Source organism: Lottia gigantea, assembly GCF_000327385.1.
Source record: "Lottia gigantea unplaced genomic scaffold LOTGIsca_39, whole genome shotgun sequence".
Taxonomy (NCBI): Eukaryota; Metazoa; Mollusca; class Gastropoda; family Lottiidae; genus Lottia; species Lottia gigantea.
In genome coordinates, this window is record NW_008709333.1 from 2,233,829 (window position 1) to 2,254,653 (window position 20,825).

Here is a 20,825-nt window from a genome sequence, read left to right on the forward strand (position 1 = left end):
CATCTTAGCACCAACATTACCAACAATAATGATCTTGTATAATACTGCATCATAAATCATTCTCTTCTGTATCAGATTGGAGGAATGAATTCAAACATTTTCACACAGTATGTCAAAAAGACGGTAAATTAGGCTTCTTTTGTTAATTAAAAGAGTCAAAATGCTGCAATTTATTATTTGAATTTTTTTTTATCTGAGATGGCTCCTTTAAAACTTACCCATATTTGGTCATGTGTTCTTGTATCAGTGGTTTAATACTGCCCTTTAAATTCGTATCCATGGCTGTATACTTCTGTTTACATTGAGTTAGAGGTAATCTAAAATTATAACAGAAAAAAACAATTCTATCAAATATCTGATGCATTAAATCCAGGGCTAGTTATTAGCACTGAAACCTTGACTGCAATAGCCACCTTTCTTGTATCAGTGAGTACAGCAATTTGATTGGACGGTACGGTAGAGAATACAACCAATCATAGCCCTCGACAGACATTTACTTAGCTGTATTCGCTAGCGTACAATCCAATCAAATCACTGCATTTACAAAGTTCAGTGATATAAGAAAGGTGACTATTGCAGTCAAGGTTTTAATATTTGAAGATGATATAAACCTAATATAACTTTACCTACCCCATTTCAGCCAGGAATTCATACAATCTCTTCTGTCCTTTCAACGTCCAAACTTTAAACTTACAGGCAGTACTAATTGAGTGACATAGTGATTCAAACAGAGACCAGTGTCGATACAGAGTTAGCTGTAGTTCATCATCAAACACTAATCTTAAACAATTCACTGATAGTAGATTCTCTTCATTTTCTCCTCTATAATAAATGAATAGAATGAATAGAATGAATAGAATGAATGAATGAATTGAAAGAATAGAATGAATAGAATGAATAGAATGAATAAATATAATGAATGAATGAATGAATATAATGAATAGAATGAATAAATAGAATGAATATAATGAATAGAATGAATGAATAGAATGAATAAATAGAATGAATATAATGAATAGAATGAATAGAATATAATGAATAGAATGAATAAATAGAATGAATATAATGAATAGAATGAATAAATAGAATGAATATAATGAATAGAATGAATGAATAGAATGAATAAATAGAATGAATATAATGAATAGAATGAATAAATAGAATGAATAAATAGAATGAATATAATGAATGAATAGAATGAATGGAATGAATGAATAGAATATAATGAATAGAATGAATAAATAGAATAGAATGAATAGAATGAATGAATAGAATGAATGGAATGAATGAATAGAATATAATGAATGAATAGAATGAATAAATAGAATAGAATGAATATAATGAACAGAATGAATGAATAGAATGAATAGAATGAATGGAATGAATAGAATGAATAAATAGAATGAATATAATGAATGGAATGAATAGAATGAATAGAATAAATGAATAGAATGATAAATGAAAGAATGGAGAAAATCAATAATCAAAATTATATATTCCAAGCGCCAATAATCGATTATTTGGGTTATTTGATCAAGATCTAGCCTCTGAATGGCTGTATTCGCTAGCAAACAATCAAATCAAATCGCTTCATTTACAAACTTTCATGATACAAGAAAGGTAGGTATTGTAGTCAAGGTATAAGTTTGAAGTTGGTAATAGAGATTGTAAAGATGAAGTTACCTATGATTATGACGTAAAACATGAGACTGTAAAGCCATGACATCTTCTATATATTTATCTCGAGGTGTTCGGAAGTGAACAAACTGATCCGTAACTCCAATTATACCTAACCTAAAATAACAACTCAGAACATTGTATACAACTACAAGTTATAGTTTGTAAAAGATATAAATAAAAAAACAAGGGGAATAACCTTGATTTTAATTACAAAATAACATTCAAATTTTAATTCAATCTTCATTTTAGGTTTATATACCCACATAAAGTTTTCGTAAAACTAGCTGTAACTATAACTGAAATAATCCTTCAATGGCATATTAGAAGCACAAGTTATAGATAAATAAGACAATTATATTGATATATATATTCCTGATGACGGTGTGAGAACCACATTGAAATTTTGAAAGTAATAAATATTCTAGAAGTATTATTATATTCCTGATGATGGTGTGAGAACCATATTGAAACGTTGAAGTAATAAATATTTTAGAAGTATTATTATATTCCTGATGATGGTGTGAGAACCATATTGAAATGTTTATTATTATATTCCTGATGACAGTGTGAGAACCATATTGAAATGTTGAAATAATAAATATTCTAGAAGTATTATTATATTCCTGATGATGGTGTGAGAACCACATTGAAATGTTGAAGTAATAAATATTCTAGAAGTATTATATTCCTGATGATGGTGTGAGAACCATATTGAAATGTTGAAGTAATAAATATTCTAGAAGTATTATTATATTCCTGATGATGGTGTGAGAACCATATTGAAATGTTGAAGTAATAAATATTCTAGAAGTATTATTATATTCCTGATGATGGTGTGAGAACCATATTGAAATGTTGAAGTAATAATATTCTAGAAGTATTATTATATTCCTGATGATGGTGTGAGAACCATATTGAAATGTTGAAGTAATAAATATTCTAGAAGTATTATTATATTTCTGATGACAGTGTGAGAATCATATTGAAATGTTGAAGTAATAAATATTCTAGAAGTATTATTATATTCCTGATGATGGTGTGAGAACCATATTGAAATGTTGAAGTAATAAATATTCTAGAAGTATTATTATATTCCTGATGATGGTGTGAGAATCATATTGAAATGTTGAAATAATAAATATTCTAGAAGTATATATCCATATAATTGTCTTATTTATCTATAACTGAAGTATCCATAAGGAAATGTAACCACAGGATTAACATGGGTGCTGACAATATAGATTTACATATTTTAAGGTGAACAATATGAAAGATTTAAACAAGACAGCACACTTTACTTTTACTTTCTAATTATTACCAAATTTAAGATACCCTCACACTATAGTGATTACTAGTTGTCTATGGTTGTGAATAATGAAGTGGTCATGAGAGTACAACTCACAACTCAGTTACAAGAGAGTACAACTCACAACTCAGTTACATGAGAGTACAACTCACAACTCAGTTACATGAGAGTACAACTCACAACTCAGTAACATGAGAGTACAACTCACAACTCAGTTACATGAGAGTACAACTCACAACTCAGTTACATGAGAGTACAACTCACAACTCAGTAACATGAGAGTACAACTCACAACTCAGTTACATGAGAGTATAACTCACAACTCAGTTCCATGAGAGTACAACTCACAACTCAGTTACATGAGAGTACAACTCACAACTCAGTTACATGAAAGTTACATGAGAGTTATGACTGCTATATTTGTTCTAAATCATACACAACTAGTAATCACTATGGTGTTGGGTCTCCTTTAACCAATAAAATGTCAGACTGGTGAAGATCAAGCCCCTGTGTATAAAATGTTATCACCTACCATAGTAAATCATTGGTGTCATTAGACATTTTCCATGCCAATTCAAACATTATCAGAGATGCCTAAAACACAACAACATAACATATGATTTTTTATTTTATATGTTGCTAGTAAAATTTTTTTAAATATTGTTCAAACCTCATATGGACAACATTTCATAAGAACTTACTTAATACACTTCTTAAATACATATCAAACTCAGGTAACAAAATCTAAAAACTAAGACCTCAAACACTGTAGATTTTGAGTTTGAAATCGAAAGAAATGCTGAATGAATTATTTCATCCTGATTGTGCCAATGTATTGAAGTGTAAAATGAGGGTCATTTTCCCAAACAGTCACATAAATCTACTTATTTTCTTATGTTTATTGTTGAGGGATCTTTGATATGTTCAGCCTGTTGCACACAGGGCCCATTATTGTCCCATCTTACTGAACAACTCGATTTTTTGCCCATGTCAGTTTCCTCAACCCACAGATATATTCTAGCAAGCCATTCCATTGTTTTTTAAATTAGAAACTAAACTAGAAATGAAGTCAGAAGCAACTTACTGAAGTACCAAAGGCTGTAAATTTATCATAGTCGAATAAAACTTTATTTCTGAAAAATAAATATGAATATGTGAACTGAGGTATAAAGAGAGTGAATCACGTCAAATTTCATTTAAAACCTGTAGATTTAGAGCGTTTACAAGATTGGTATAAAATAATGAAATTCAAATTAAAAGAAACAGCTGAATATCTACTAAGAATAAAAAGTTGGTCTCAACATCATTATTGGTGGGTAAATGCCACAACTTCATCATTTATTTAGTTTGTCACATGATCAATTGCATTTACTCATCAATAATATGTTGAGACCAACGTTTAATTCTTAGATGTGAACGAAAGAACACACTCACAGAGTGACATGGGCCATTTAGAGGGATGGGTATATCAAAAAGTACGAGCTTAACGTGAAATATTTCACCTTTCTTTTCCTAATTTTTTTCAAGTTATAGTTTCATCTTAATATTTTTTTTACCAACTGTGAGATCTAAATCTAAAGTAAATATTTAGACAACTGTATCCCATTATATTAATTGTTCTTTACTTACCTGTTTTCAACCCAAAGACGTTTTTCTCGTCGTTTCTCGATAGCCTCATCATCAAATCTTCGTCGTTTACCAGATCTCTCTGACGTATCACTATCATTACCAGAATCATCATCAGACTGAAAAATAAAGAGGTAATTTAGTTATACTTTTTAACAAGGCATTTGATTGGTTATTTTGTAAAGATGATGGATTATCTGTACCGTATAATTTACAGCCAGGGACCAGGACATGTATTCTCGAAACGATCTTAGCACTAGGATGTCAGTCAATGTCAATGTCAATGTTAGAAGATAAGACCCTAGGACATCCTAGCGCTAAGATCGTTTCGAGAACATGTGGTCTGGATTCAATCTAAGTGGCATTGCATTGTAGTTTGGAATTCAAAATGACCTCATTGGTGATTCAATATTTTGCATGATTAGCCAAAATCAAAATTTATCAAGAAAATCTGCAAATCAAATCAAATTTATGCATCTGTAAGAATTTTTGCTAAATCTAGAAATATACGGTAACTCTCAACTAAAGTCATTGGCAGAATCCTTTTGAAAGTATACTACTGGAACATTTCAAATTGCTACCAAATTTTTAAAAAATGCTAAACAAAGGAGAAAATAAATATCAATGCTATAACTAACTGAGTCCTAGCCCTGTATGGCTGTCTGTCTCACAGTAAAATAAGAAAACAATAGATACCTCATCATCTCTGAAAACAACATCATATTCTGGTACATCTGTTAATTCTTCCTGTTTGATTAATAGTTTAATCTGAACAGCATTATAGATATTATGGATATCAATGGGACGATGGCTGGAATTAAAATACATATAATACATGTTTTGGATAAACAGTCATCATCAGGACAGTTAGTTTGATGTGAGGGAATAGGATATATGATTCACTGAAAAAAATCAAGTTCACTTTCATTAAGGATGTCTGTCATAAACATAGATTGGGCATTATCACTTACTATTATAATTTGTGGAGAGTTCATATCATGATCTCTACATATGTTCGGATATAAAATCCACCAGGACAGATTACAGATTAATAAGGACAGATTACAGTTTAATAAGGACAGATTACAGATTAATAAGATTTTTATCATAGTGTCAAATCATTCAGACCTCCCCACCCCCCTTTTCTTTGTCTTCAGACATCAACTCACCTATCACAGATATAAAATTTAACAGGTTCCTCTGGCTGTAGTAATTCTACTAAATCTACACCCCCTCCACAGTTTATCAACACCACATGTTTAATCTAAAAATATCAAATACAGAATATCATCTTTGGCCTGTCTATCTCTAGCCATTGACACCTTTGAGTCAATACATCGAGAGAGAGAGAGATGCTGAACATTGACAGTTACATTGTGATGTGTCATGCATCAAAAACAATAACACATCATTTACCTAGGAGTTAAAACTGTTATTGAGTATTTAATATAGATACAGATTCAAATCTGAAAATGAACGTACCCCTTCTGAGTTTTCTATATAAGCTCTTTCTAACTCTGATTTGCCAGTAACTGGTATAATAGTGTATAATACTTGATCACATTGAAATAAATACTGAAAACAGGTGAAATCAGACAGAATTAGCTATACACCAGTTTCAACCATTTTAATATTCATAAATAAGATCCAGAATGTTCAATATAAGCTTGAATCTTCGTGACAACAGACCTGCTATGTGTACGTTATGCAAAAGTATGAAATTGATAAAACTTTAAAGTATTTAGTTAGTGCTCTTCTGCAATAACAAATATTAAGAATATCTAGGAAATTCTCCAAACTTAGAAATTCAAATGTAAGTCATGAAGCAAATAACATTAAGTAAGGATGAAATATTCATTTATTACAAACCTGAAGAATTTTACAAGCACATAAGGCATCTACATCAAAGGAAACTAAAATCAAAACTCTCTGAAAAAGAAAGCAAAAATTATTTGGTCATATCATTATCATCTATCATCCTATCTTAGTATCTAAAAAAGCTATAAACTAAACGTTATTATCAGCCCCTCATCTAATATTATTATTGATCAGAAAGTTTGGCACAGATTATTATAGGGATTATTTGTGCGCATATAAAGATCTGAGTTAAATCGTGTATGACGACAACCCTTGAATTTCTGGTCGAAGAATTCAAAATTACCTGATGAAGGATAACATCGTAAAAATCTTTTTTAAAGTCTTTCACAAACATTTTTCATTTATTTTCAATAATTTCACTTTACGTCTGGCGCCGAAAAAATGTCAACATTGCAACTTCCGGTAAAGTAGTAAAACTAAATTCGATTGGTTGAGACAAATTATTACCCAATCAAAAGTCTTGATGTAGAAAAATTCGTCTGCACCGGAAATATCTCAGTGAGCATGACTCAAAATTGTAAACTTCCGCTTTTCATTCCAGCTGATCTCATTTTCTAAAATTTCACATTTTTTCGTAACAAAACCGAAATAGAATTGACTCAGAAGCCGAAACTAGAGAAAACTGTGAGGCGATAGACATTTTCTAGTCTGTTATTTTTTATATGATTGCAAGAAAATGGTGAGCTATTCTGTTGTTAAAATTAATTTAGACCAGATTTACATCTGCAATCTGCCTCTCTAAGTTCAATTCCACTTCCACTGGTCCAGCCTCTGAATCTGATAGCAATTATGAAAGCTGTTGGCTGGTGTAGAGGCAGACAATTGACACCTTTTTGGAGAGGGGGGGGGGGGGTGGCGTGTTGAGTTTGACTAATCAGGTTATAGGCAACTTGGCACCTACATGTCACAACCCTAAATTGGAATCGGTCAAAATGGTCCCTAGAAAACCTACATTGTCACAAAGCTGTTGGCTGGTGTAGAGGCAGACAATTGACACCTTTTTGGAGAGTGGGGGGGGGGGGGGGGGGGGTGGGGTGTTGATTTTAATTAATCAGGTTATAGTCAAAATGGTCCCTAGAAAACCTACATTGTCACAATTTACTTTTAAATTTTCTTTGAAGATTAACATGTTAATATTCTTTTTCTTTTATTTTGTAGTTTGGTTTTGGGCAAATGTTCCCCGAAATGGGAAGAAATTTCTCTGCTAACTATCGATGTTATTCGGCCAGTATGTTAGGTGATAGAGAAGATGTTGAACGGGGTGGAAAAAGTAAGTAATGGTGATGTTGACTATATTCAATGGATCAATAGATAGATGGAATTGGGCTTCGTATGAGGGAATGAATTTTAACAAATAAAAATACCTGCATCATTATGATGATATGACAAAGTTTGCCCATTACTTATTGTGCCTGTGTTTCTGTTTACAAAACATACCATACAAATGGCTTTGTGTCAACATGGTTATTGGCTGATGAACACATCATGTGTCATCATGAATATTCATTATCTTGGTCCCAAGAAGATTTAAAAGATTTACCATTATTATCTTCACTTTATTAATTTGTCATCTTTTTTTGTATATTTCAGTTATAATGCCACCTTCAGCCTTAGACCAGCTCAGTAAGTTTTTACTCATATTATATAGAATAAGAAAAATCATTTCTAAGTGAAAAATAAAATGATTTAAATCAAGGTGTTGGAAGAATTATGATTTTTAAAACCCTCGTTGAGAAATGAAAGGAACGATATGGTCATCTTTTTGACATTTTAATATTTCAGCTCGACTTAATATACAGTATCCCATGTTATTTAAACTGACCAATAAGAAATCAAATAGAGATACACATTGTGGCGTGCTGGAGTTCGTAGCTGATGAGGGCAGGATTTATATACCTTATTGGGTAAGTCTCCATTTCAAAAATTTGATTTTATTTATTCAAATATAATAAAATCCCACGGGGATCTATTATGGTATAAATAAACCAAGTAATAACGATCTGAACCGCAAAATGAAATCCGTAACAACATATTGGCAAAACACTAGTAGCAGCCAATGAACTGTTCACATGAGGAGGTATATCAATTATAAGTGAGTAAGTATTTCATAATGAAAAGTGCTATCAGGTGTCTAGAAGAGTGAGCATACCCTGCCTGCCGCCACACCCCCTATAGCTGCTCAACAAACACTACAAATAGACACATGCCAACTAATAAATAGCGACTCAACGACAAATTTAATAGTTCAAGAGACCTAACACACTTCTGATTAAAAATTATTATTATTATTTTATAGATGATGCAGAATTTACTACTGGATGAAGGAGGTTTGGTTCAGATAGAAAACGTGTCACTATCAGTTGCAACTTTCGCCAAATTTCAGCCTCAATCAGTAGATTTTCTCGATATTACCAATCCTAAAGCTGTGTATCCTTTATAATTTTATATTTTGAATGACAACTGACAGGGGATTCGTATATAATTGGAGATTGCTGCAAGTTTACAAGTCGGTTTACTAGTAAAGTTTATATGTAAAGTGTATCTAGTGATAATAATGGTAGTCTACCACAGGGTTAGAATCATCTACCAGCTTAAAGCACTTAATTTTCATCTATCTGTATCACTTTTTCTATTTCAAAAACCAACATCTGGCTCTTGTGCAACTCGAAAAACGAGTATCAGTTAGGACCAACATATTATGTTGTTATGTTGATAACCAAATGAAAGTGATGTAACTTTCATAACTTTGGTTTTAATTAGACTATAATTAAGCTGTATCAGTTGTTAAAGTGATTATCTAGATAACTACCTGTAATAAATATGATCACACAGTAGCATATAGGCATCATTATTCAATTAGACTTCTTTAACTATACCTACAGATTAGAGAATGGATTACGTAACTTTGCCTGTTTAACAACAACTGATGTTATTGCTATTAAATATAATGAGAAGATTTATGAACTATGTGTTTTAGAAACGAAACCCGGGAAAGCTGTTTCTATTATAGAGTGTGATATGAATGTAAGTTCTCCTATAAAGAGTTATTGCCCTTGATGTATTTAACTTATGGCTTTGTCCAAGTAACATGAATTATGGCTGTTGTCCAAGTAACATGAATTATGGCTGTTGTCCAAGTAACATGAATTATGGCTGTTGTCCAAGTAACATGAATTATGGCTGTTGTCCAAGTAACATGAATTTTTCTCCTTGTTTATGTGATTTCTGAATAAACAATAAAAGTGCCATCTGTTGAATTATTTAAGATTTAAATGTAACTTGTATGAAGATTCATATGGCAGTCCATTTAAATATTTTCTTTACCAGCTGATTTTACCGTCATCTCAACTCTCTATGTAGCCATCTAAATATATTCTTTTCCAGCTGATAGAGCTCTATTTAAGCTATCTGTATAGTCTTTTAAAAATATATTTTTTACAACTGATAGAGCTCTATCTCATCTATCTGTATACGTCTGATAGAGCTGCCTGCTTCTTCTGCATTACAACCCAGACACCAGTTATAACTAATGAACGTTATTATATGCCCTATCTAGTTTATTATAAGATATCTATCGTGTAATCTATTTGTAGGTAGAATTTGCCGCCCCAGTAGGCTATCAGGAGCCTGATTATAAGAAAATGGCAGCAGACAAGAAAGAGGCTGAAGCAGAAGGAGAGGTGAGTTCTTGATTCCTAAAAAAATATTATGGAAATAGACTTGGGCTCAAACCTGAATTATGACAGGATATAGTTGTCTGAAGTAATGGATTTTCCTGCTCAATTTCAGCTATCTGTAGCTCTTGTATAATCAAAATCTGACACCAGGGTTGTCTGCGATTTAGAAAGTGAAAGAATGATGTAAGTTTTTTTCTGAATTTTTACTGATTTCTTGTTTTTTATTCAGCCAATGGATGCAGATGATATGATGGATGCTGCTTTTAGGGTAGGTTTTCAGGAAACCATAATAATCCAGAACTTATTGACCTTTTGCAAAACCTAGAGGGTCAAAGTTTGATCTTGAAATAGGTCAAGATTATACCTTCAGATTTCCCAGCACAGTTTCCACCTGTCCGTGATACTGCTTGTTACGATAGACAATAAACTGAGGTAATGTGTGGTAAAGGCAAGGGGTCTGATAAAGCTGAAGCTGAATTTCATTTTTATCTGACCTTTACCCAAGTTTGGAGCTGTCCCTCATTGCACCCTGCATGGCGTTGCCCGTCTTCATTAGCCCACACGGTGCAGAAATATTTTACCCAAGTTTGGAAAATATTTATCTTATAGTACAGATAAACTGTAGTTTCAGGGGTTGCTTTGTGAAATTGAATGAAAATTTTTCTGGTTTTCAGGCGTTTAGTGGTCAAGGTAACAGATTAGATGGTAAATTAAAAAATACAGAAAGTTGTCCTGCTGCCCTGGATACAGAAATGGTTCGCAGGTAACAAACTTTTCTGTAAGATATTCGAGAGACGTTTTTATAACTTCTATAGTACCATTATGTAGTTGGTGGTTCCTGTAATTCTTAATTTCATCAGTCTATTTTCTTGTAAAAAAAGTTAAGAACATAGAAAAGAGCATACTGCAAAATATCAATATACATGTATAATGAATTGCCTCTTATACCTTGACTGCAATACCCATCTTCCTTGTTTCACAAAATGCAAAGATTTGATTGGTTTGTAAGCTAGCAAACACAGCCAATCAGAGCCCTCTACTGAAAGATTGTAAACATGATACAAGAAAAGTGGCTATTGCAGTCAAGGTAAAAGACGAAGATCGTAATAGCTAGACATTGTGAAGATACCTGAAAAGTGGCTATTGCAGTCAAGGTATAAGTACGAAGATCGTAATAGCTAGACATTGTTAAGATACAAGAAAGGTGGCTATTGCAGTCAAGGTAAAAGACGAAGATCGTAATAGCTAGACATTGTGAAGATACCTGAAAAGTGGCTATTGCAGTCAAGGTATAAGTACGAAGATCGTAATAGCTAGACATTGTTAAGATACAAGAAAGGTGGCTATTGCAGTCAAGGTATAAGTATTGTAAAGATAAGGTAAAATGTTTGGCACAGGTTCAGCTGTTAAAGGAAACCTCCAATGATGTCATCGATGTAGAATATAGCCCTATAAAAGTTGTTAATGAAATGATATTGTCTATTTATAGGGGTATACCAAATTATAATTATAAAAAAGGAACTATAACATTCATAAGAACACAGAAACCAGTCAATACAGATAATGGAGAGGTATGGTATCAAATTTCTCATTTTATAAAAAGTTAACAGGGATATTGATAATGTGCTTTAATAACTACTGATTGTTAGTATTTGGATATCCTAGGGTTTACTATCTATAATAGAAATCATTTTAGCATCAGAATTGGGATGTTGATTCCCTTTCACTGAGCTATAAATAGTAACATGTGGCACATGTTAAAAATTGTTGAAACTTTAAGTACTCGGACACTCTCGCTAATCTGACATTATTTTGCGGTCCCAGTGTATGTCGGATTACACAGAGTATACTGTAACTAACTCTAGAGAGCTTATAAACTTAGGACAAAAAGACATAAAAAATAAAACAAAAACAGCAATAAAATTCTCAATAATTTCATCATTTTCCAAATTTAAAATTACATTTTCCACAAATTTTGATCAACTTTTGAGTTAAGACTTTTTTTATAAAAACACACAATTTTAAAACTGAAATTCAATAAAAAAAACAATTTGCAATATTAAATCTATTTTGTTTTATCATTCCAGGTGAATGCCGATTTTGAAGCTTTCTCAGGTCAAGGTCAAAGTTTACGGAAGAAAGGTCGAAAGTGAAGAGAATCGAGATATTTGTTGATATTTATTGTATATTTTGTAATTACTAAAACTAAGAATAATTTTGTAAACACAAACACGAACATCTGCAATTCTTAAAGGGATTGTAAATTTTGTATGTGTATCAGAAACATCTGATAGCATCAAGTTGCACCATCCTAATTTTCAATCGGACCTCTGTGGTTTCTAATTGCAAAATATGCTTAATCACATAATGCCCTTCACGATTAGTGACATCTTTTAGTGGAGTTGCAGAAACCACAGACATCTGATTAAAAATGGAACTGGTACAATTCCTTTTGTTGTGATAATGAACCCTAGTGAATATGTTTTTGTGAAGACATGAAAAGAACATGTTTGCATTGTCTTAGCCCATTGAAGTCATTGACTGCTATCTTGTGAACTCTCAAAATTCGACTTGTTTGGTTATTTGAAACCCTTAGTATTATAGGCTGTTCATGTTAGATGTTAAATGTTTATTTTCCAGTGAAGATAAATGAAAGTTTGTTGTCAAATTAATCATAAATATTCTTTGTGAATGTCAACACAAACCAGCAATTATCATTTTTATAGTCACATGATCAAACAGTTTATATTTACAAGATCCACATTCATTCATTATCATCTTCATAATGTCAACCTGTACAAACTTCATCTTCACAATGTCAAGCTATTACAAACTACATCTTCACAATGTCAAGCTATTACAGACTTCAACTTCACAATGTCAAGTCATTACAAACTTCATCTTCACAATGTCAAGCTATTACAAACTACATCTTCACAATGTCAAGCTATTACAGACTTCATCTTCACAATGTCAAGCTATTACAAACTTCATCTTCACAATGTCAAACTATTGCAAACTTCATCTTCACAATGTCAAGCTATTACATACTTCATCTTCACAATGTCAAGTTATTACATACTTCATCTTCATCTTCACAATGTCAAGCTATTACAAACTACATCTTCACAATGTCAAGCTATTACAGACTTCATCTTCACAATGTCAAGCTGTTACAAACTTCATCTTCACAATGTCAAGCTATTACAGACTTCATCTTCACAATGTCAAGCTATTACAGTCTTCCTCTTCACAATGTCAAGCTATTACAAACTACATCTTCACAATGTCAAGCTATTACAAACTTCATCTTTACAATGTCAAGCTATTACAAACTTCATCTTCACAATGTCAAGCTATTACAAACTACATCTTCACAATGTCAAGCTATTACCAACTTCATCTTTACAATGTCAAGCTATTACACCTTTCTCGGAATGCTGTGATTTAAATGGATTGTACACCAGCCAATACAGCTAATCTGGCAATAAAACTTGTAAGTTCTTAGAATATTTTAAAGGAATTATCAACATAGGACTGGGCGATATACCAATATCACAGTACAGCCCAGTCCTATATCAATATTTACATTTATTAATTATGATAATGACACTACACAGTGATGTTAATAAATAACATTTCAAAATAATAACTGGTTTTGATTTTTTTTTTTTACTTCCTTTGTTACAATCTTTGGCTCTTAAAATAACTTTACATCATTCTTGTTACAACCAATTAAAAGATAGGATCATGATTCATCTTATCCAAATAGCCTGTAGTTTAAATCACATCCCCTGTATCAATAAAAAGATGTGTGTAGGTTCACTTTCTCTATTTAAACCAAAATCATCATACAATCATACAGACCTCTGTCATGCTAAATAGGCAGCCCTTATTCATATAATATTCATAAGGTTTGTGTGTATTTTCTTATATTACAAAATTAAACATAAAAGTTGCTAAAAGCACGTATAGGATTTGTGAACTCTCCAAAAGAGATAATGAAAAATGAAAATTCAAAAATGAAAATTCTGTGATGTGTGTGATCAAAATTATATTTGTCTCTTATCTTTGACAGGGATAATTTAGACCTGACATCTTCGTGGCACTGTCTTTAAGGTTGATAAGACTGCATGGAACTGGTAGGATTTGTAGACGACCGTCGATGATGGTGCATTGGTTCTTGTATCTGTTGTGAGGTGGTTAACGCTTGGATTCTGATTGGTTTATAAATAATAACGGCCAGGAACACGTAGAGAACGATGAGACTCGCTAATATTCCTATAGTTAAATCTGGAATAAAACGAAAACATGACATGAAAATTAAATAAAGTTTGATGTCCTGCTCTTTTGCACTGTTCAGAGAGCAGTCTTATTAAAATAAAACCAAACTTTTGTCTGTTTTTTTATTAGCTTTTATTTTTAATATAGCCACCTAACTGAAATGAAAAAACAGTAGAGTAGACATCTTGAGTGGTGAAATAGGTTGTTAATGATAGCAATTCTACAATGATAATCCTGCAGATGGAGATGGGGGTGGGGGTAGGGGAGGGCTTAGTGGTGAATGTCTTCTGATTAATGTTGTTTTAAATTGTTTACCCACCTAATTTCTGAAGCTTTAAAATATTGATGGCATTTCCTAGCTGCGTTTTCCCTTCGACAGACATTTTGTTATCATCATCAACTCAGACAATTCACCTTTTCAACTTTTTATCATGATTTCAGTATCGTCTCCAAGTTTCTGATAAGCAAAGTAGGCGTGTCTCTTCATACAAATTACCTCCCTTTAGTGCGTCAAGGGACTGAACTCGTGTAAACAAACATGGCGGACAAAAATAAAAAGTAAGTGAAAATTTATTGTTTTTATGGATTCTCGATGTTATGTGGGCATATTCTAAGTATATAACACTTGGGTGTGTCGATCTGTATCGTGTGTTTTTGTGAATTTACAAAATTACCATGTCAATGACAAAGTTCAAGCGCAATTCTCTTGATTTTTTTTGTTTTGTTTAGTCTTGAACCATCAAATACGTTTCTGTAACGACGAAAATTTACTGAATAGCTGTATTTGAATATATTAAACGATGTATCTAAAGCAAGAATTTGATAACTATGTAGGCTCAAGGTCTATCAGTCTCTGAAACACTTGATAGGACTTAAATTGGTACCCTGTTGAGTTCGCTTACCGCTACACTAGCAACAGGTACAGCCTAAATCTCAAAATATAGAGAGCAGGATTCACTTAGACGTCATCTATTTAGCCTTAACTCCAATGACGTGACTGTAGGGTATGACATCAATTTCAACCAATCAACGCCAAGATGACAATAGCCCAAACCTGTTCCTGCGGTGCAAAGCTCTAGAAGGAACTGGGGACCATTTTAGATTTGACTATGTCTGTGATTAAGGAATCTTTTTTATTTTTAAAGGTCTTTTGATAGTGATTATGATCAGATACCACTTTGTTGAATTTGAAAGAGCTATTTTTGTGTTTAATATACTACACTTTTTTAGTGCAACTTTTAGACACAGTTATGCAAATTGATAGTGAAATTTCTTGATGGTTGAACCATTTTCTAATTCAGGTATGGATTGTTTTTATCTAAGAAGGGCCAAACGACATTGGTGAATAAAAGTAAGAATGTATTCGGTGAAGACAGTGATGAGGTTAGAAAGTTTTCTGTTTTCTCACAGATATTAATTCAGCTGACTGGGCAAAAAAAACTTTCCTTAGAGCCTTTAATGTAGCTGGTCTGTTGCTAGCCCAGGGTCTCAGGGGGGCTAATATATTTTAAGGAAGGCTCAACAAGTAATTGAAGTCAGATAAATTTCTCAGGAGGCCAATGATTTCGTAGGGGACGCCTGGTCCTGGCCTCCCCGTAGCTATGGGCCTGAATTGTAGTGAACATTTAGAGAAATCGAAACTCAAATAAGGATCCATTGCGAGTCTGTCCTTGGAAAACTTTCAACATGCCAGCAATAGTTCAGCACTCGCCCAGATCATGGCATATCATATTTTTAAGTATGATTTACCACTATAAGCCTATCGTGTCAGCACTATTGAAATATATTGTAATAATTTTAATTTTATTATATTAATTGTTTTTAGGAGAATGAAAACGTTCCAGTTGTTAGAAAACCAGTTACATCTCAAGATAAAGTTAAAAAACAGGTTTGCTTCTAAATATTGAATAATTACAACTATCCTTCCTGAATCCTGTGCCAGTGCTTCCGAGTGTCAGCTTTCACCTCCTAATATTAATGAAACTTGTTTTGGATTAGAAGCTAATAGCCTTTTTTACCATTATTGGTACAGTAAGTATAGAATTATATATATAAATTGTGTATTTTAGACTCAGATAGCTATAGATAAAGCTCTATCTGAAGATCCTTCTGTTTATGAATACGATAATCTCTATGATGATATGAAAGCTGAAAAAAATCAGAAAGTAGAAAAATCCAAAAAAGATGTTGATAGAAAGGTAGGTGCTTTGACAATATTTATTTCCTAAATTACCTGTTCATTATTATTCTGAAGCATGAAGGCAAACCAGGGGCCTTATTCTAGAAATTATAACTTAAATAATATCTTGATTTTAAAAATTACAGTAATCTGATTGGTTGATAAAACTAAATTTAAAAGGATTGTAAAGAAGTTTCGTAAATTTTGTATGTGTATCAAGGACACTGATAGCATCAATTTACACCATTCTAATTTTCAATCAGATGTTCCTGCAATTCCACTAAAACTAATTGTTTTATGACATTATTAATCGCAAAGCATATTTTACGATTAGTGATGTCTTCAAACTTTTAGTTTAAATGGAATTGCAGGAACCACAGATGTCTGATTGAAAATTGGAATGATGGGGTCCGGCATCTTTTCTGGGGAAGGTGGGAGGAGGGGTACATAGAAATGCCACTGATTAAAAGAATCATGCCTTCACTATTTGATTTCTAGCCGCGGTATATAGCAGGGTTGATGAAGGCAGCGGAAGTCAGGAAGAAAGAGCTAGAGAGAAGGACGGAGAGGAAGGTACAGAAGGAACGAGAGGCTGAAGGTGAAGAGTTCGCTGATAAAGAGGAATTTGTGACGTCTGCTTACAAAAAGAAAATGGAGGAACAACAAGCAGAGGAAGAAAGAGAAAGAAGAGAGGCTCAAATGGAAGGTAAGTTACTGAATCTTGCTACATGACATCTGTCAAATAAGGTATCAGAGATAGATGTCAGCAATATTTGGATCAGTTTTGAAGATCTTACCTAGGAAGAACATAGGGCTAATTTATTTATTTATTTTTTTTTTCGTTTAACATCATATACCCTAAACTTCAAGTACTATAACTACAAGCGTATGACGTTAACTTTATGTGACATCACTTAGTAACAGCCTCTTTCTGGGTGGTCAGATATATATTGTTCGCTATGATTGATAGGGTTAGGTCTTTTTTTCCCCCCTTAACAATGTTTTATTTACGTTATTATGAAACGGATTGGGGAACAGGCTGTCTCCCTCAAAATCCAGATTTTGACCTACTCGTAAAGTCTCAGTGAATCAAGATGGATGACTATATATATATATTGTGTTTTCTAGAATTGTTAGACGTAAAGAAACAGAAAGATATGAGTGGATTTTATCGTTATTTATATCGTGAAACTACAGGAGACCCGTCAGGGGAGACAACTGCTGATAAACCAGATGAAGTAAAACCTGAAGACATATTTGATAAAACGTAGGTATTAAGGATTTGTTTGCCTTTAAAAAGGTGTGTTGTTGGATGGATCAATAAACTGAGGCTCTGTTCACTCCCTAACAATAGCAAATAAAAAAAATTGGCAAAGTGTTTTCTTGCAGTGTTCGCAAAAGAATCAGGTAAAACTATTGTATGCTTTGACCTGAATGATAAAAAGGAAGGAATGATATTCTCTGCTTTTTAAGAATTTGAGTTTTTTTGTATAACTTAGAAATAATGGTGTTCTTTCAAAACTTTGAAGCTTCATTTTTATTATTTAGGAAATATGAAGATTTAGACAAAGATGACTCTAGTGTACAAGATAGTGACTCTGATAGTGATTCTAGATCTGAAAACCCTGGAAGGTAAGAGAGTCAGGCAGGGTATGCTTACTCTTCTAGACACCTGATACCACTTTTCATTATGAAATACTTTTTCACTTAAAATTGATATATACTTCCTCATGTGAAAAGCTGCTACCAATATTTTGTCATTATGTTGTTAAGGATTTCAGGATTCATTTTGCTGTTCGGATCTTCTTCGGATTTCACCAGTGTCTTTGAATTTAAAAGCTCTTGCTCTTAAAAGCTTTCATCTGAATTTCAAGATAATTTTAAAAGGGGTTTTGCTTCTTTTAAGTCTGTGTCCATTGTTTATGTTTTCAGGAATGAAACCTCAAAAAGTTCAGACAAAATACATACCTCAACATCTCCAACCAAAGAAAGCAAGAAGCATCAAGACAGGTCAAGGTCATCGGACAGACGAGTACAAAGGTCAGGGTCAAATGAACGACAAAAATATAGGTCAAGGTCCAGGTCGAGAGATAGAAAGAGACATAGGTCAAGGTCAAAAGAAAGAAGAGAAAGGTCAAAAGACAGACGAAAAAGGTCAAGGTCGAGAGATAGAAAAAGGCATAGGTCAAGGTCGAAAGATAGAAAACGGCAAAGGTCAAGGTCGAGAGATAGAAAACGGCAAAGGTCAAGTTCAAATGACAGAGAGCGACCTAGGTCAAGGTCCAAAGAAACAAAACCACATAGGTCAAAGGATAGAAGGTCAAGTTCAAAAGACAAAAAGTCTAAAGAATCTCTTTCTAGCGAAAAGAGTCTTGCCCCGAAAGCAAGGGAAGAAACATCTATAAGTTCACAGATGGAAGTGAGTTCAACCAATGGGTTGAATAAGGAGAGTGTAACAGAGAATTCAGCGGATTTAAACAACACAAATAAACTAACAACTGACACAGTGAGTGAAGATAACATGACAATAAAATACGCCAGAAAAACTACTGATGGTGATTTTAGTGAGGCTAAGAAACGATATCTAGAGAGAAAGTTAGCTAAAGAAAGGGCCAAATTATCTTAGCATTAAACTTAAAAATATACAGACAATGATTACTTTTAAAATATTAATTTTTTTGTCTTGAGAGAAATAAAAAGACTAATTCTGTTCTTTTTGGAATTGTTTAATGATTTGTACAGGTAGTACCTACTTATAAAAAGTATATGCCAAATTGGTTTACCTCTAATCAGTAGAATTGCCTACATATTGTCACTGAGATCTTTGTATGGTATCATGGCGCTGTTAGTTTGGTTCGAATTACACAAACGGACATTGAAAACAGACATCGGCAATCGGAATTGTTGAATAGAAACTATAGGTATCCTACAGGCACCTGTTTCTATGATCAGTCGACTCTATAGTCGATATTAGTATATACATGTACTATCATAGAAAGAGTGGACTAAAGATAGATACAGGTGTCTGTGAGGTGTATCCAATAGATCTGGTTACGCTTGAAAACTTCTTTAAAATGGTAGGCATGAGGTTTTCGAGCATTTTTATGTCGATCCATTTATGACTTCTGCTTGTCGTCAGGTGTAAAATGGAATGGTGCAAATAGATACTATAGTTGTCCTTAATACGCTCAAATATACTAGAAAATCTTTTTCCACTGCTTTTCCAGGGTTGCTAACAAATTTTCTGGCTTTTTATGTGTATCTGATCAATTTATGACGCCTATTTGCATCATTCTGCTTTCCGCAAGATGAAAATTTGTATGGTGCAAATTGATATTATAGGAGTCTTCGTCAATATGAACTAGAAAACTACTTCAAGTATTGAAAGAGACAGATTAACCATTTTCGTGAGTTGATTTGAGTCTTGAATATATATAAATAATCTTCAGTAGTACTAGAAATGTACGAAAATCACCTAATTCCTTTAAAAATTAGGAATTTCTCTTTCAATTTCTATATATGGCAGATTCTCAAGAAAGACGTGTCGTTTCGTCTTTTGAGCTTTCTAACGCTGATGATCCTGGACACAAATGGATTTGAAGGCTCAAATTTCGACAGTGAGCTGTGAACACTATTACTGATTGTCTCAGCTAAAAAAAAAACGCTTATCTGAAACAAAGGTTTGATTTGTCAAACTGATAGCGAATCTGTCTCTTTATGATTAAATGTTTTTATTGTTTATGGTGGTGAGTTTCCTTCGAGAGTAAATTATGGCAGCTCAGACTGACTGGTGGTTCACTAAGGGATTATTAGAAGGCGAGAAAGAAGTTAAATTCTGTAATGATTATATAATGATTAATGTTATATGTTTACTGAATTTTAATGATTGATCAGCATGAAAGACAAATTTCACAATACTACGAACGGGGGCTTATTGTTTATGCAAGTTAAAAAGTTTTTTGAATTTTTTCGATATTTTTAAAGAGAATTGGAATATCAGCCTTAAATAGTACTGATAGTTTTAAATGTCTTTGTTTGATAAAAATATAATATTTTGTAAGTTTACATTGAAACAAAACACATTTCTCTCCTAGAAATTTCAGCCCCAAAAAGTCACATATTTGGTTTGAAAATTGTCCTCTGTAAACAAATTTTGAAGACATAATGTGTGCTTATGTTTATATTTTTATCAACG

At 32.7% G+C, this 20,825-nt stretch overlaps 3 protein-coding genes across 3 annotated transcripts in view; 2 read left to right on the forward strand and 1 right to left on the reverse strand.

The window, feature by feature from the left end:
- Positions 1 to 6,855, reverse strand: part of LOTGIDRAFT_206668 (hypothetical protein) — an 11,893-nt gene extending 5,038 nt beyond the window's left edge. Inside the window, exons 1-11 of the mRNA XM_009059505.1 lie at positions 6,774 to 6,855; positions 6,482 to 6,541; positions 6,095 to 6,187; positions 5,782 to 5,876; positions 5,309 to 5,423; positions 4,616 to 4,731; positions 4,071 to 4,119; positions 3,519 to 3,580; positions 1,684 to 1,794; positions 631 to 822; positions 219 to 317 (exon numbers count right to left, since the gene is read on the reverse strand). Coding sequence (XP_009057753.1) covers positions 219 to 317; positions 631 to 822; positions 1,684 to 1,794; positions 3,519 to 3,580; positions 4,071 to 4,119; positions 4,616 to 4,731; positions 5,309 to 5,423; positions 5,782 to 5,876; positions 6,095 to 6,187; positions 6,482 to 6,541; positions 6,774 to 6,824 — 1,043 coding nt within the window. The 5' untranslated portion in view covers positions 6,825 to 6,855. The remainder of the gene's footprint in view (positions 1 to 218; positions 318 to 630; positions 823 to 1,683; positions 1,795 to 3,518; positions 3,581 to 4,070; positions 4,120 to 4,615; positions 4,732 to 5,308; positions 5,424 to 5,781; positions 5,877 to 6,094; positions 6,188 to 6,481; positions 6,542 to 6,773) is intronic.
- Positions 6,856 to 7,008: 153 nt separating this feature from the next.
- Positions 7,009 to 12,394, forward strand: LOTGIDRAFT_233453 (hypothetical protein). Its single transcript, XM_009059506.1, has 11 exons — positions 7,009 to 7,169; positions 7,649 to 7,760; positions 8,081 to 8,113; positions 8,273 to 8,394; positions 8,787 to 8,917; positions 9,373 to 9,514; positions 10,084 to 10,170; positions 10,397 to 10,435; positions 10,842 to 10,930; positions 11,657 to 11,738; positions 12,255 to 12,394. The coding sequence occupies exons 1-11, from the start codon at positions 7,167 to 7,169 to the stop codon at positions 12,318 to 12,320; spliced, it is 906 nt and encodes a 301-aa protein (XP_009057754.1). The 5' UTR covers positions 7,009 to 7,166; the 3' UTR covers positions 12,321 to 12,394.
- A 2,590-nt stretch (positions 12,395 to 14,984) lies between these two features.
- On the forward strand, positions 14,985 to 19,345 carry LOTGIDRAFT_233455 (hypothetical protein). Its single transcript, XM_009059507.1, has 9 exons — positions 14,985 to 15,009; positions 15,753 to 15,834; positions 16,277 to 16,339; positions 16,521 to 16,649; positions 17,129 to 17,336; positions 17,759 to 17,897; positions 18,179 to 18,262; positions 18,563 to 18,640; positions 18,992 to 19,345. Exons 1-9 carry the CDS (start codon positions 14,990 to 14,992, stop codon positions 19,254 to 19,256), a joined length of 1,068 nt encoding a protein of 355 aa, XP_009057755.1. The 5' UTR covers positions 14,985 to 14,989; the 3' UTR covers positions 19,257 to 19,345.
- The last annotated feature ends 1,480 nt before the right edge of the window (positions 19,346 to 20,825 follow it).